Source organism: Hordeum vulgare, chromosome 6H (genome assembly GCF_904849725.1).
Source record: "Hordeum vulgare subsp. vulgare chromosome 6H, MorexV3_pseudomolecules_assembly, whole genome shotgun sequence".
Classification (NCBI taxonomy): domain Eukaryota; kingdom Viridiplantae; phylum Streptophyta; class Magnoliopsida; order Poales; family Poaceae; genus Hordeum; species Hordeum vulgare.
This window is the reverse complement of record NC_058523.1, coordinates 151,627,436-151,639,860: the sequence shown is the minus strand read 5'-3', so window position 1 is coordinate 151,639,860 and position 12,425 is coordinate 151,627,436. Positions and strand designations below refer to the sequence as shown.

Sequence of the window (12,425 nt, the reverse complement as noted above, 5' to 3'; positions counted from 1 at the left end):
GGCGGAGAAGAGGAAGATTGGGGAAATGGGAATAAATGGCACGGCCACCAGCTCGGGCACGGGCACAACTGTGTTTTAGATTTCGTCAGGTGGGTCTCACGCTGCTGAGGTGGATAAGTTGTGGGTCCAAGCATCACATAACCTTAATAGCTAACGATTAATTCTGTTTAAGAGCATCTCCAACAGACGCGCTACGATGCCGCGTGCTAAATTTTTTTTACCGCGTCAAAATAGCATTTTACAGCGCCGGATGACCGAACATCTCCAATAGACGCTCAAAAATATCCCGAAATCATCCCTGCCCCGCCATCTCCAGCGGACGCCCAAAATCATCCCTGCCCCGCCATGGCCACGCCCTGCCCCGCCGCGCCGCTGCGACATGCTCCGCCCCGCCCCGCCATGGCCACACCCTGCCCCGCCGCGCCGCCGCGACATGCTCCGCCCCGCCCCGCCATGGCCGCGGCCTGCCCCGCCCCGCCATGGCCGCGCCCTGCCCCGCCCCGCCATGGCCGCGGCCTGCTCCGCCCCGCCCCGCCATGGCCGCGGCCTGCTTCGCCCCGCCCCGCCATGGCCGCGGCCTGCTCCGCCCCGCCCCGCCATGGCCGCGGCATGCTCCGCCCCGCCGCGACCTGCTCCGCCCCGCCATGGCCGCGGCCTGCTCCGCCTCGCCGCGACCTGCTCCGCCCCGCCGCGGCCATGGCCTACTCCGCCTCGCCGTGGCCGGCTGGCAGGCTGGCGCGCGCACGCGAGGTGGCCGGCAGCGGGCGCATGCACGGAAAGGAGTTTCAGCGCCCACGAGCTCGCGCATGAAATATACTACGTCCGGTTCAGTTTTCCCGAGCGCGCTGAACATTTTTTACAGCGTGCTTTATTATACAGCGTTTGTTGGAGTGCAATTTTTAACTCCGCGCGCGCTAAACTTGTGATTTTTTGAGCACGACGTTAATATTGGGCGTCTGTTGGAGATGCGCCATGTTGGCCGTGACCTATTTTGTCCCTTCAAACCGTCCCACTAAGCTATTTCATCCAAAGATGTCATTGATCCCTAGCTCTCAACCTCCGACGCGCCTCCCCATCGCCGGGCACCGCTCCGTGCCGGCCGACGTATCCCAGAGCCCCACCGGAGGGTTAGGCCGCACTCGAGCCGAAGATGGCGTCGGCGCCGGCGCCATTGCGCCTCCGCCCCGTCCATGGTGCATTCGGGCCGAAGAAGGCGCTGCCGCCCTTGCGCCACCGCCCCGGACAGGCTACCCGAGGGCCTACTACGGCAGGCCGCATGCACCCTCGAGTCGTGGTCGGGCTGAGCACGCCCGCCGCTCCATGCCGTGCCTTCCTTCGTGGTGCCCAGCGCCCGTAGCTCCGTCGGCGTGGTTCGCTCGGCAGCCAGCAGCGCCGGAAGCTCGACGCTCCGCTTCCCCTTCCGGAAGCGCTGGACTGCCATCCCTAAGCAGCCCTGTCCGAGCTCCCAGCCGTCGACGCCAAGCTGCGTCCTCGCCGGCCTTCCGCGGGGTTGTTGATGCTATGCTACGTCATCGTCAAATCCCCGTTCACACCACAATTTTCTCGAGGTAATTATCTCTGAAGTACCGCTTACTTTTGATTTGATCCTTTGTTGTTCTGAATATGCTTGAGAAGAATGTCATTTGCTGAAAAAGCATTTGTTAGCTATTGAGGCGTGCGTAGAATTTGTATCTGTTTTTTAGGTAAGAATTTGAATCTGTTGATTAGCATTGCCCTGGTTAAAATTGCTCCCGGTTATGCTTGTCTATCTCGAGCAAATGGCTACTGAGTACTGCTAGCTTGTATTGTAGGTCCCGATACGTTATGTGGATGGATTAACAACGACACCAATTTTAGATATGAAGAGTGAGAGCACTCAACGTTATCGAGTTTGTAGGTGTGAGTGGTGGCTTCGAGTGAGTTGATGTACGTTCTTGTCAGACCTTTGTGAATAATTAATAAAGATGGTTGCATGCATCGATTGATGCAGAGCCGGGGGTTTAATATCCTTTTAGAAAAAAATTGGCAACCAGGAGTAGCAGAGTTATGGTAAGCACTTGTGGGTGGCATGTTGTAGTAACTTGCAGCTGCCTGTTGTGCTTTTTTATGTGATTCTGTGATATTAAGGATACCCCTCCCAGGCCCAGCGAATGTAACATGGTTAGTTATGTGGTGGTGTTAAGGTTTGCTCCTTTTGGAGTCATTGTTAGAGTTGTGTCGAATATTCTTGTACAAGATAGGTTACAGTTGGACTCTGAGTAGTATTGTGTTTAGACAGGATATGGAGTCGTGTCCTGATAGGACACTTGTATCCTAGGCCTCTCATATATAACGGGGGTAGACACACGATGTAACCTATGCCAACATAATAGCACAAGCGTGCAGGGGGAGCCGGCGGTGTGTGCCGGCGCCCGGGTGGCCAGCGTGCGGTATTGTGACGGTGTCACGGGGAGGAGCGCCCGTAGTCAGGCCCCGGGGATGTAGCCATATCGGTGAACCTCGTTAACAAATCTCGGTGTCGTGCTCGTGTGATTGCTTGGTCCTCGGTAGATCAACGAATTGCCTCGGATTATTCTAACAAGTGGTATCATGAGCAAGGTTGCAATATCCGCGAGACGAGGGAATTGATCTAGAGGAAGAATTGATGTTGTGATCGATGGTGTGTGCATGAGAAGTCGCCGACGCGGCATATGCAGACGCAAGGCGATCGGGATACATCTAAACTCAAGAAGCAATCCGAAGGCATGGCAGCGTGCAGCCCTGTGCGAGGGAAGCAGCGTACAGTGTACAACGGAAGACCTCGGCGTGCACCGGAAGTCTCGACGAGATCGATAGAAGCGGCAGCCGCATATCGTGCAAGCAGAAGGCAGATCGATGGGTGCGGCGCCTGGAACCGGCCAGGTTCAGTGCGTGTTGGCATAACAATCGTGAGGCCTAGCGATGCGCACGTGGTTTCTTGTAGCAGTCGGATCGATCGCGAGGCAGCATGGCCAGCTGGTTGGAAGGCCGGCTACATGGCCAAGGGCAACAGGGGGCCGAGGTGAAGTCACGCCTGGTGCTCAGCGCACGGCTACTTGCCGGGGAGTTGCGAGCTGGACGTGCATGTACTGGAGATTTGTTTGTGAAGAAAAGACAGCCTGCAGCATCTGGTATTTAAGTGGCATGGGACAGCACCATGGTTGGAGAAAAAGAGCCTTGGGAGTTGTGTGGCACATAGTGCACGCATGAAAGCTATCGGGAACATTGTTTTTCAAAGGTGTTGCTAATTACAAGTATGGTTCTACTAGAAGGTTGGCAGGTTTGTGATGTGCGCATAAGGCTTGGAGGAGCCTGGAGTGCATGTGCAAGGATCATGTAAACACAGATCATGTAAACACAGGGCGTCAAGCAATGCATGGAGATGTGCGGTGGGCACGACGCAGGGTGGAGCATGGTTGCAGTCGAATATTTTTGGTTGGGTCGGACTGGACAGTCTGACGGATCGACGGGGATGTCGGTCAAAGCAGAAGACGGCGGTGATTTCAGCGACGACAACATAGGAGAGTGATGCTGATGGTGGCCAACTTCTGGGACGTGGAAACACGTGGTGCAGGTCTGAGGGCTTGTGCAGCTTCAACAGACTATGACACAGGGTTGATTCAAGGCAGTGCACACATGAGAGCTTGAAGTCGACAGGGCGCGGGGTAGCAGGGCCAGCTACATGGAGTCATGTTGAAGGTGGAGCTGGAGTCTAGTGGAAGATTTCACTCTGTGCTGATGGAGGGGCTACGGCGTAAATGCATGGAGAGTCGAAGCCTATTTCAGCGGGTAGCGAGAGACACGTGGATCGGACTAGGTACCAGTGGTCTGATGGAGACGTGATACTCGGCATCGGTCGGTGATGACCGGTGGTTCTCTGCAGTGGGGGTTGAGTGGTGTGGGTTCGCGGCCTTGGAGACTCGACCAGGACAGCAGAGGCTCGACGCGGTGATAGCGGCGAGGCGTGCGATAAGCACGGGACACAGCGACAGACCAAGGCACTGGTGGTCAGACATGTGGTCAGACAAAATTGTGCAAAGGGTGCTGAAGCAGTGTTGGCGAGTATCGGATTCAAGTTGATGACTGGGTCTATCGGTGCCGGTTTGATGGACGGGAGTTGACCATGGAGAATCTGAGAAAGTGACGGGAAGTCTGAATTGTCATAAGCGGAGAGAGTACATGGCCGCATATGATGTGGTGTTTAGTGCACATGGGAAGGTGCATATGACAAGTACAGAAGAAGGCGGAGTGCTATAGCTTTGGGACATGTCAGAGACTATCCGGGAAAAGGATGAGACAAGTGCGAATTTGACTCCGGGGTGACACAAGACGACGGTGAAATTCCTTCAATTTTCAGATAGACGGTCAAGGAAGAGCGAAGATGTTGAGTTCAGATAACTCTTATACGTGGCATCAAATATGTGGGTTGTTCACTTTCATGCAGGTCAGTGATCAGTGTGTGATGGCGTTGAATGGATACTCCGGAAGTTGAAAGCACAAAGTAGAGTAATAAGGAACTTAACTTTGCTCGAGGGTTGACTGTGAAGAAGACGAGAAGGGACTACAGTTGCAGGTGGAGTCACATGGAGTCTGGGAGTAGCAGTGGTGCTCATGGCGTATCTCAAGTCCAATGTACATGGAAGTTTGACGCATGGATGAACTCAAAGAGGTGGAGATTATTCGCCAAGGTGGAGTTTGTTAGAGTTGTGTCGAATATTCTTGTACAAGATAGGTTACAGTTGGACTCTGAGTAGTATTGTGTTTAGACAGGATATGGAGTCGTGTCCTGATAGGACACTTGTATCCTAGGCCTCTCATATATAACGGGGGTAGACACACGATGTAACCTATGCCAACATAATAGCACAAGCGTGCAGGGGGAGCCGGCGGTGTGTGCCGGCGCCCGGGTGGCCAGCGTGCGGTATTGTGACGGTGTCACGGGAAGGAGCGCCCGTAGTCAGGCCCCGGGGATGTAGCCATATCGGTGAACCTCGTTAACAAATCTCGGTGTCGTGCTCGTGTGATTGCTTGGTCCTCGGTAGATCAACGAATTGCCTCGGATTATTCTAACAGTCATGACCAGTGTGCTGAACTGTGCTTAGTGCTATCTTCTTTTTGTTTGAGCAGCATATGTCCTGTTTTGACTTCTCAAGTGTAGCCTATGGCGAACTTGTCAATTGTAATGGAGATCATCATGTGGAACTATGCTGCCAATGTCATCTGTACTCTATTCAATAAGTGATTCATTTAGCAGGAGAGGTTATTGTGGCCAGAATGCAGTTACTTTTTCTTTCAGTAGACAAGCCAGACGAAATAATTGTGAGCAAAGCTTACAGGTGTCATGAAAAGGAATGCATCACTCTAGTAGGATAAGAAGCAATGGAAAATTCAAAACTAACCGTTGTTCCAGTGAGCCTGTTTCTCAATAAAGAAACAAATAGCAGCATTTTAAAGTTTCATTACAGGAGAGATGTACTTGTAGACGTTAGCTGCACACATGTACAGTTTCATCAAAAAAACATTCTCATTTACGGGCTACACGACATGGTAGATTTAGTATTTGCTATTCTAAATCCACACATTAGCATTTTCATAAAGCATAGACAATTTCTGAAAAAAAAAAGTTTCCTAAAGGCCAGGGAACCCAAAAAGGTGTGATTCCTGTGCATTTTCTGCACTTGTGAGTAGTGAAATTGTTTGCTCTTGAGGCAACGTTTTAACTAATACAGCTGACAAAACAAATCCTTACATTCTTGGTAGGTGATTTGCTTCCAACAATGGTTAGTTTCTATATTTTTTATTGCTATTAGATGGGTGAATGAGATTTGAGACTGTAATCAACTATCGATTTCCTTGATGTGCCTGGATTTGGTATGGGGAGTTTGTGTGTTTGGATGCTCTTCAGCTTTTCTGGCTGTACTATATATTAATCTAGATATGCCATGCTATTTGGCTATTCATTTTCTTACTTAGTCTGCCTGAAATGGTAGTATAGAGATGCCTGATGTGTTTGTTTAGGCTGTTTAGCCTCTGACGCATTTGGACTCTTGGTTTTGCAGTTAGGAGAATCAAGGGGGCACTATTACGAGAATGTCCTTATATTTTCCATGGATAATTTGTCAGTATGAGAGGAGACTGTTGCCAGGTTTTCGTAGAGCCATTCCTAACCTTAATTATATGAGGTGCACTTTGTAACTTTGTATTCCCCTTTTTTTTATCACAATGAAAGATTATTTCCACTAAAGAAACTCCATTAGTGCAACACTTAAGTAAACGTAACTCATGTGTCATACTCTATTTGTATAAGCCCTAAATAATATATTTTTATAAAGGAAATATCATGTTCTCTATGCCTATTAATTAGTATCTTAGATATGTTTACTAGAGTCAAATGTACCATTATACTCCCTCCGTCCCAAAATTCTTGTCTTAAACTTGTCTAGATATGAATGTATCTAGTCACACTTTAGTATTTAGATACATCTATTTCTAGATAAAGCTAAGACAAGAATTTTGGGACGGAGGGAGTACAAATGTAATATGCATATTTACGACCAAAATAAAAATGCTTCTTACCCATGCCATTGGTACAATCGGTTTGACTACCATTTTGAACATGGCTTAAATAATGGTTGATGATGCCTTGGTTGTCTTATAAGTCGTATGTAAGAACAATGTTTAACTACCTGTGCTTGAATCCATGCTAGTTTAATTCCAGTAGTAAGTGCATAAATGACCAAGTAGTCTGCTTTCACCTTCAGTTTGAACTTTGAACATGATGTTTGTCTTATTCAGGCCAGCGGTGGAGAATTAGCAAGAGAGCTATAATCAGTGCATAGATGACCAAGTTATCTACTTTTTTTTATGAAGTGTCGATTCCTAAATAGAGTTCGGAGCTAGGTCCTGCACGTTGATTGTGCTTCAAGGTACAGTGGTTTGTAGCTTACAAGACTATAGTTCTGTATTGGTTGCGGATCCTAGGACCAAAGCTTGATTAATAGGTAGCTGAAGAAGTGAACAATTGTTAGTCATTGCATGTTTCCTTTGTTACAAATAAAATAAATAAGTAGATTGCATTTCTTTGAGCTAGACTCTGAAATTTTGGTTCATGAGTAACTGCAGAAATACATATCTTACTTTTCGTCATTTTAGATTTCCTTTGTTCTAAATAAAAAGGGTGGTAGATTGCATTTCTTTGAGACGGATGACACCCCTGTTACAGGGCCGTTAGTAGTTCAAGTTGCTTTCTGGAAAGGGGATTATTCAACGGATCACTTGATGGCAGCAACCCTGATAAAATACATCAATAAGTAACTAAGTATCCTCATCCAGTTCTCTGTATTGTTTGAGATGCATAGATCTGGTTTGCTTGCCCTATTTGGTGGCACTCTTTGTCTTGTGTTTGTAACTTTGTATGCTATGATCAAAGCACGGGGATCTGGATCTGGTTTCCTTCGCTGTGCAAGAATATGTTCTATACAGCCTATATAGTGCAGTCTTAAATGTTCAGTTTTTTTAGACTATGCAAAATGTTAGCTTTTCTCCTCTCCTCTGGGTCTTTAGTACTCATCCATTATTATCCACTTTCGTGACAAGTAATTCCAGATGGATGGAGTATATACATACTGATAGCACAAACTTCCCTGTTTCTGTAGGTAATTATTGATTGTTAAAAACTGTCATCATTTGTGTGTGGTTATCTCACAGCGCGGTATATATGCTGACAACACAAAAATATACTTCCTCCGTTCTTAAATATAAGTCTTTTTAGAGGTTCCACTAGTGGACTACATACGGGTGTACTATATAGACATATTTTAGATTGTAGATTCACTCATTTTGCTTCGTATGTGACTCCTAGTGAAATCTCTTAAGGCCTCGTTTGTTAGAAGGGGGTTGGGAGGGTTTGCAGGGGATTAACCACGCGGGCCTGGTAATCCTCAGAAATCCCAACCAAGCCGTTTGATGCACAGGGTTTTGAGTGGCCCAAACCCTTCGATCCCCACCAACCCCCTTCGTTCCACACGAAACTGAACCCACGAGGTCCTACTCATGGAACCCGACAACAAAGAGATCGGGTGAGACGTTGAGATCGTCCGAGTTTTAATGCAGGGAATTAGGAAGGGGAGGGATTAGTGGGGATTGGGTGAACGGGAGGGAATCACCGAATCCCCTACAATCCTCGACCTCCTTGGGGCAGGAAAACCACCCTTGTCAAACGAAGCCTAAAAGACTTATATTTAGGAACGGAGGGAGTATCAAGTTTTACATGCATGGTTAGTGCAGACTTAATTATTCATGTTATTGGACCAAACATGTGGGGTTTATTTTTTACAAAAATAATCTTGCCTAAGGTGTGGCTAGAACCAAACACCCACCTAGGTGTGGCAATATGTGACTAGAAACCAAACAAACGGGTTGGCCTTTGTTAAAAAAGACGGACACAAGCGTAAAGTCCCAAATCTTTCATGTAATGGGTTTGCTGACCACAAGAGCCCATCCTGACCATGAATGTGAATGAACCCCGGAAAAAACTTATTCAGACGTGATGACGTTGCAACAACCTTGACAACGACTCCCTCAACCCTAACCCTTCCGAAACCCATCTGATGCATAGATCCGAGGTTCCCCCTTCGTCCCGCCACCAGAGCGATCGACGGAGGGAGATGGAACCACCGGCACACAAGGGCCCTGCTCGCCTGGCTAACCCTAATTGCTAGCTTGGAGTTAGAAGATACTCCTACTTGGAGTTAGAAGATACTCCTACGTAACTTAGAAGTCAACACATTTTATCGTCAAAAAGAAAGAAAGAGAAAAAAAAGTCCACTTTGTCTTAAAAGCCAAAAAGCTGGGTGTTCTTCGAGTCCCAAATCTTTTCATAGAATGAAAAGAGCCACCTCGGACCAACTGGAGACGGGACGCCCCGGATGCGGTCCAAAAACCTTACATATAATGGAGAGTCTCTGGTAGTCAAATCCCGTGGTTGAAGCTAATTAGAAAGGGGCCGTCCCAGATGAGGTCGATTGTGCTGGGCGTAGAACAACGCAAGTCTTGCCAGACCTCCTACAAGGATGATACAAGCCGGGGTGAAACAAGACGAGAGGCGATAAGGTTGATGATGTGTCGCGGTATTGAACCGGATTGATCTGCCGGCACATGACTCTATCTATGGTCTGTTTGAAGATCGTGGCGACACGTTTTGCTTGTGTGAATTTGAAGTTTTTTTTTTGTGGAAGTGAGGATTTGGAGTTTTGGTAACAGAGAAGGCAACACGTTTTATTATTAAAAAAAAAACAGAGAAGGCAACACGTTTTATTGTAAAAAAAAAAGACAGCTTAATGACGTGGAAACTACGCGGGAACTCGAACCGACCGAGCCAGCCTGGCTGAGAAAAACCCAATCCGTGTTCGGGTCGGGTTCGAAAACCCTAAACCCAGCACTCAAAGAAAAAAAAGAGAAGAAAACCCTAAACCCAGATCGATCAGATAGAGACCGTCTTCTCTTTCGCGGCGCTAGGCAACCCAGCAATCCCCTGCTTTGCTCTCCGCTCCCGCGAAATCGAGCTCCTGCTCCCGCGAAATCGAGCTCCTGCTCCGGCGAAATCCAATCAACATGCCGCGACACAGCCGCTGCAGCCGCCTGAGCCGCATATCCTCCATCGCCGGCGGCGTCTCAGTCGGAGCTCTCCTGCTGTTAGCCGGAGGCCACAACGCCTACTCCCGCGCCCCGCTCTTCTCGTGGCCCCTTGGCCACGGCGCCCCCTTCACGCTCGGAGCCGACAGTCCGGCGCCCCCACCCTTCCCGTTCGCTGCCGACTTTTCTCCGTCGCCGTCGCCGTCGCCGCAATACCAATACTCGTCCTTCCGCCTCAGCGATGACAGCCTCGCGCGCCGCCTTCTGCCCCTCCGCCTCCGCGCGCCGCAGCAGGACGATGCGGTCCTCCTTCCCGACCAGGAGGTCCTGCTCCTGGACGACGCTGAGCCTACCGGCGACGCCATCTGCGCCTTCCAGGGTGGGGCGTCCTCCCCGGCGAGACCGCTCGGGAGGTTGCCGGCGTCCGGGCTTCACGCATACGTCTGCCGCCTCCCCGAACCAGCGCAGAGCTTCCAGCAGCTCCAAGCGCCGCTCTTACTCCACTCCTCCACCCCCTCGGCCGCCGCAGCTGCTCCAGATTCCCCTTCCCCTTCCCCTTCTCCGGGCCGCGCACTGCTTAACTGGAGCAGCGACCCGATAGTCTTCGACTCGTCTCTTCTGGACGGAGGCGATGTGCTCGTCTTTGCTAAAGGAATCAGCCACCGGCAGGATCTTCAGTGTTTCTATCGCTACAGCGACGGCGCCGATACCATCCTGGCATCTTCACCCGCGATCACTTCAGTCCAGCAAGTTACTCGCTGCCCCCCTGCCCCGACACCTATGAAGTCAGGAGGAAGCACGTCGGGGGTTCTTGTCACATTGGGTGTCACCGGCGAGGATCCCATGCCCTCCCTCGCAACCTTCCACCGACAGCAACCTGAATCTTCTTCCGTGACACCTCAAAAGAGTTCAGTTTGCGCCTGCACAATGGGACGCAACATAGCCAAGTTCCTCGGGGAGTGGGCACTCTACCATACTGCCATCGGGGTGGATCACTTCTTCATCTACGACAATGGTAGTGAGGACAATCTGGCACAACGAGTGGCGCAGCTCAAATCCACAGGGCTCAACATCACAACCGTGCCATGGCCCTGGACCAAGACTCAGGAAGCTGGTCTGTCTCATTGCGCGGCCACACAGCAAGGTTCATGCACATGGATGGCTGTCATGGATGTGGATGAGTTCATCTTTTCAACAAGCTGGATAGGATTAGAGATGCCGTCAAAATCTCTGCTAGACCCGGTCATTGCAGTTGATGACACCGTTGGCCAAATATACCTTGCGTGTTATGATTTTGCCCCTTCGGGCCAAACAGAACATCCACCAGAGGGGGTCTGCCAGGGCTACACATGCCGGTTGAAGAACCCGCAGAAGCACAAATCCCTGGTCCGTCTCGACGCTGTGGAACCATCCCTCATGAATGTGGTACATCATTTTAAGCTCAAGCCTGGTTTCAAAAGCATCTGGACCGCCTTCGCACGTGTTAACCACTACAAGTACCAAGCTTGGTCGGAGTTCAAAGTCAAGTTCAAGAGGCGTGTCTCCGCTTATGTGGCTGATTGGAAAGATCCGATCAACCTCGACTCAAAGGACCGGGCTCCCGGCTTAGGAGTTGATGACAAGGAACCGGATGGCTGGGCCCAAAAATTCTGCGAGGTCAAAGACAATACCCTTCAGCTGTTATCTGCAAGATGGTTTGGTGTCGGGTTTCGGAACCCTCATCATTAGCTCCAGCCAGCTCAGGTAACACACACTGGTAAGATCTATCACCCCTCCTCCTCTTTTACATAGTAATTTCTGTTTATTTAGAGTAAAAACACTAACAAAACGTAAATCAAAACCACTTAGTTTTCCAGAATTAAAAATTATCTCTTAAACTGGATGGTATACCTTTTAAATAGGCTTTAGGTTGATGGGGAAGCACTGTAATACGCGTGTGTTGCTCAATGATGCATACTCCCTCTAGACTAGTTTTGAAGAAGCCCCCAAAACACAACTTTTACTGCTTATTTTTGTTAACTATAGAACTCTCTGAAATTATACTTTAAAAAAATACTTCATGAGAGATAACCTTTATTTTTATTATACCTTACTGTAAAACTCTTCAAAATAATACTTTACTGAAAAATATTTTACGAGATAACCGCACGTGTTTTTCACATATCCAATCCAAAAATATTATGAAATATAGCGAGTGAAAGTTTCAAAAATGTTAATTGAACCTATGCCTAGAACCTGCAAGTTTTCAAGAACTAGAGGAGTGGTAGAGGCTAGGGTTCTACCAGGTCTCGGACGTAGGTTGTAGGGGTGGAAGTGCGGGCTGCGAGGTTGGGGACGCCGGCGCCGGCGGTTGGGCGCCGTCGCGGCGTGAGAGAGAGAGAGGGAGGCGGCTAGGGTTTGGGGCTCTCGTCTCCTGAGGGAGACGACAACAGAATATACTGTTTATTGTCTGATTAATATCGAAGGGGTACATGTGTTTATAAAGGAGGACAGCCTCCACTAAACCCTAGATAGCTTGGACTCTAATATAACTTGGACTCTAATATAACTTGGACTTCTAAGATAGGTAAGATAACTTGGGCTAAGCCCGTAATTAACCCTGCCCATTGGGCCTCCTCCGTTGGTACGTTGTACCGGTCATAACATCTCTCCCCGCCTTCTCAAACAGCTCGTCCTCGAGCTGAACATCTGGAAACTGCTGGCGGAAATCGTCGAGCTTCTCCCAAGTCGCTTCCTCCTCTGGCAGGCCGGTCCATTGTACCAAGACATGCCAG

At 49.3% G+C, this 12,425-nt stretch overlaps 2 protein-coding genes across 3 annotated transcripts; both read left to right on the top strand.

Moving 5' to 3' along the window:
• The first annotated feature begins 1,019 nt into the window (after positions 1 to 1,019).
• LOC123404446 lies at positions 1,020 to 7,164 on the top strand. Of its 2 annotated transcripts, XM_045098381.1 has the most exons (3): positions 1,020 to 1,568; positions 6,078 to 6,200; positions 6,814 to 7,164. In XM_045098381.1, the coding sequence occupies exons 1-2, from the start codon at positions 1,033 to 1,035 to the stop codon at positions 6,079 to 6,081; spliced, it is 540 nt and encodes a 179-aa protein (XP_044954316.1). In that variant the 5' UTR covers positions 1,020 to 1,032; the 3' UTR covers positions 6,082 to 6,200; positions 6,814 to 7,164. The 2 variants fall into 2 exon arrangements, with proteins under 2 accessions (XP_044954316.1, XP_044954315.1); XM_045098380.1 differs by lacking the exons at positions 6,078 to 6,200; positions 6,814 to 7,164 and adding an exon at positions 1,812 to 2,004.
• Positions 7,165 to 7,818: 654 nt separating this feature from the next.
• LOC123404445 (glycosyltransferase family 92 protein Os08g0121900-like) lies at positions 7,819 to 11,779 on the top strand. The gene has a single exon (XM_045098379.1). The coding sequence runs from the start codon at positions 9,631 to 9,633 to the stop codon at positions 11,377 to 11,379; it is 1,749 nt and encodes a 582-aa protein (XP_044954314.1). The 5' UTR covers positions 7,819 to 9,630; the 3' UTR covers positions 11,380 to 11,779.
• The last annotated feature ends 646 nt before the right edge of the window (positions 11,780 to 12,425 follow it).

Bases quoted from the DNA above. Each gene is read 5' to 3' on its own strand.
- LOC123404446 (XM_045098380.1), top strand. From the start codon at position 1,033: ATGTCATTGATCCCTAGCTCTCAACCTCCGACGCGCCTCCCCATCGCC. The intron at 1,569-1,811 runs GTAATTATCTCT...CTTGTATTGTAG, and splicing joins CACACCACAATTTTCTCGAG to GTCCCGATACGTTATGTGGA.
- LOC123404445 (XM_045098379.1), top strand. From the start codon at position 9,631: ATGCCGCGACACAGCCGCTGCAGCCGCCTGAGCCGCATATCCTCCATC.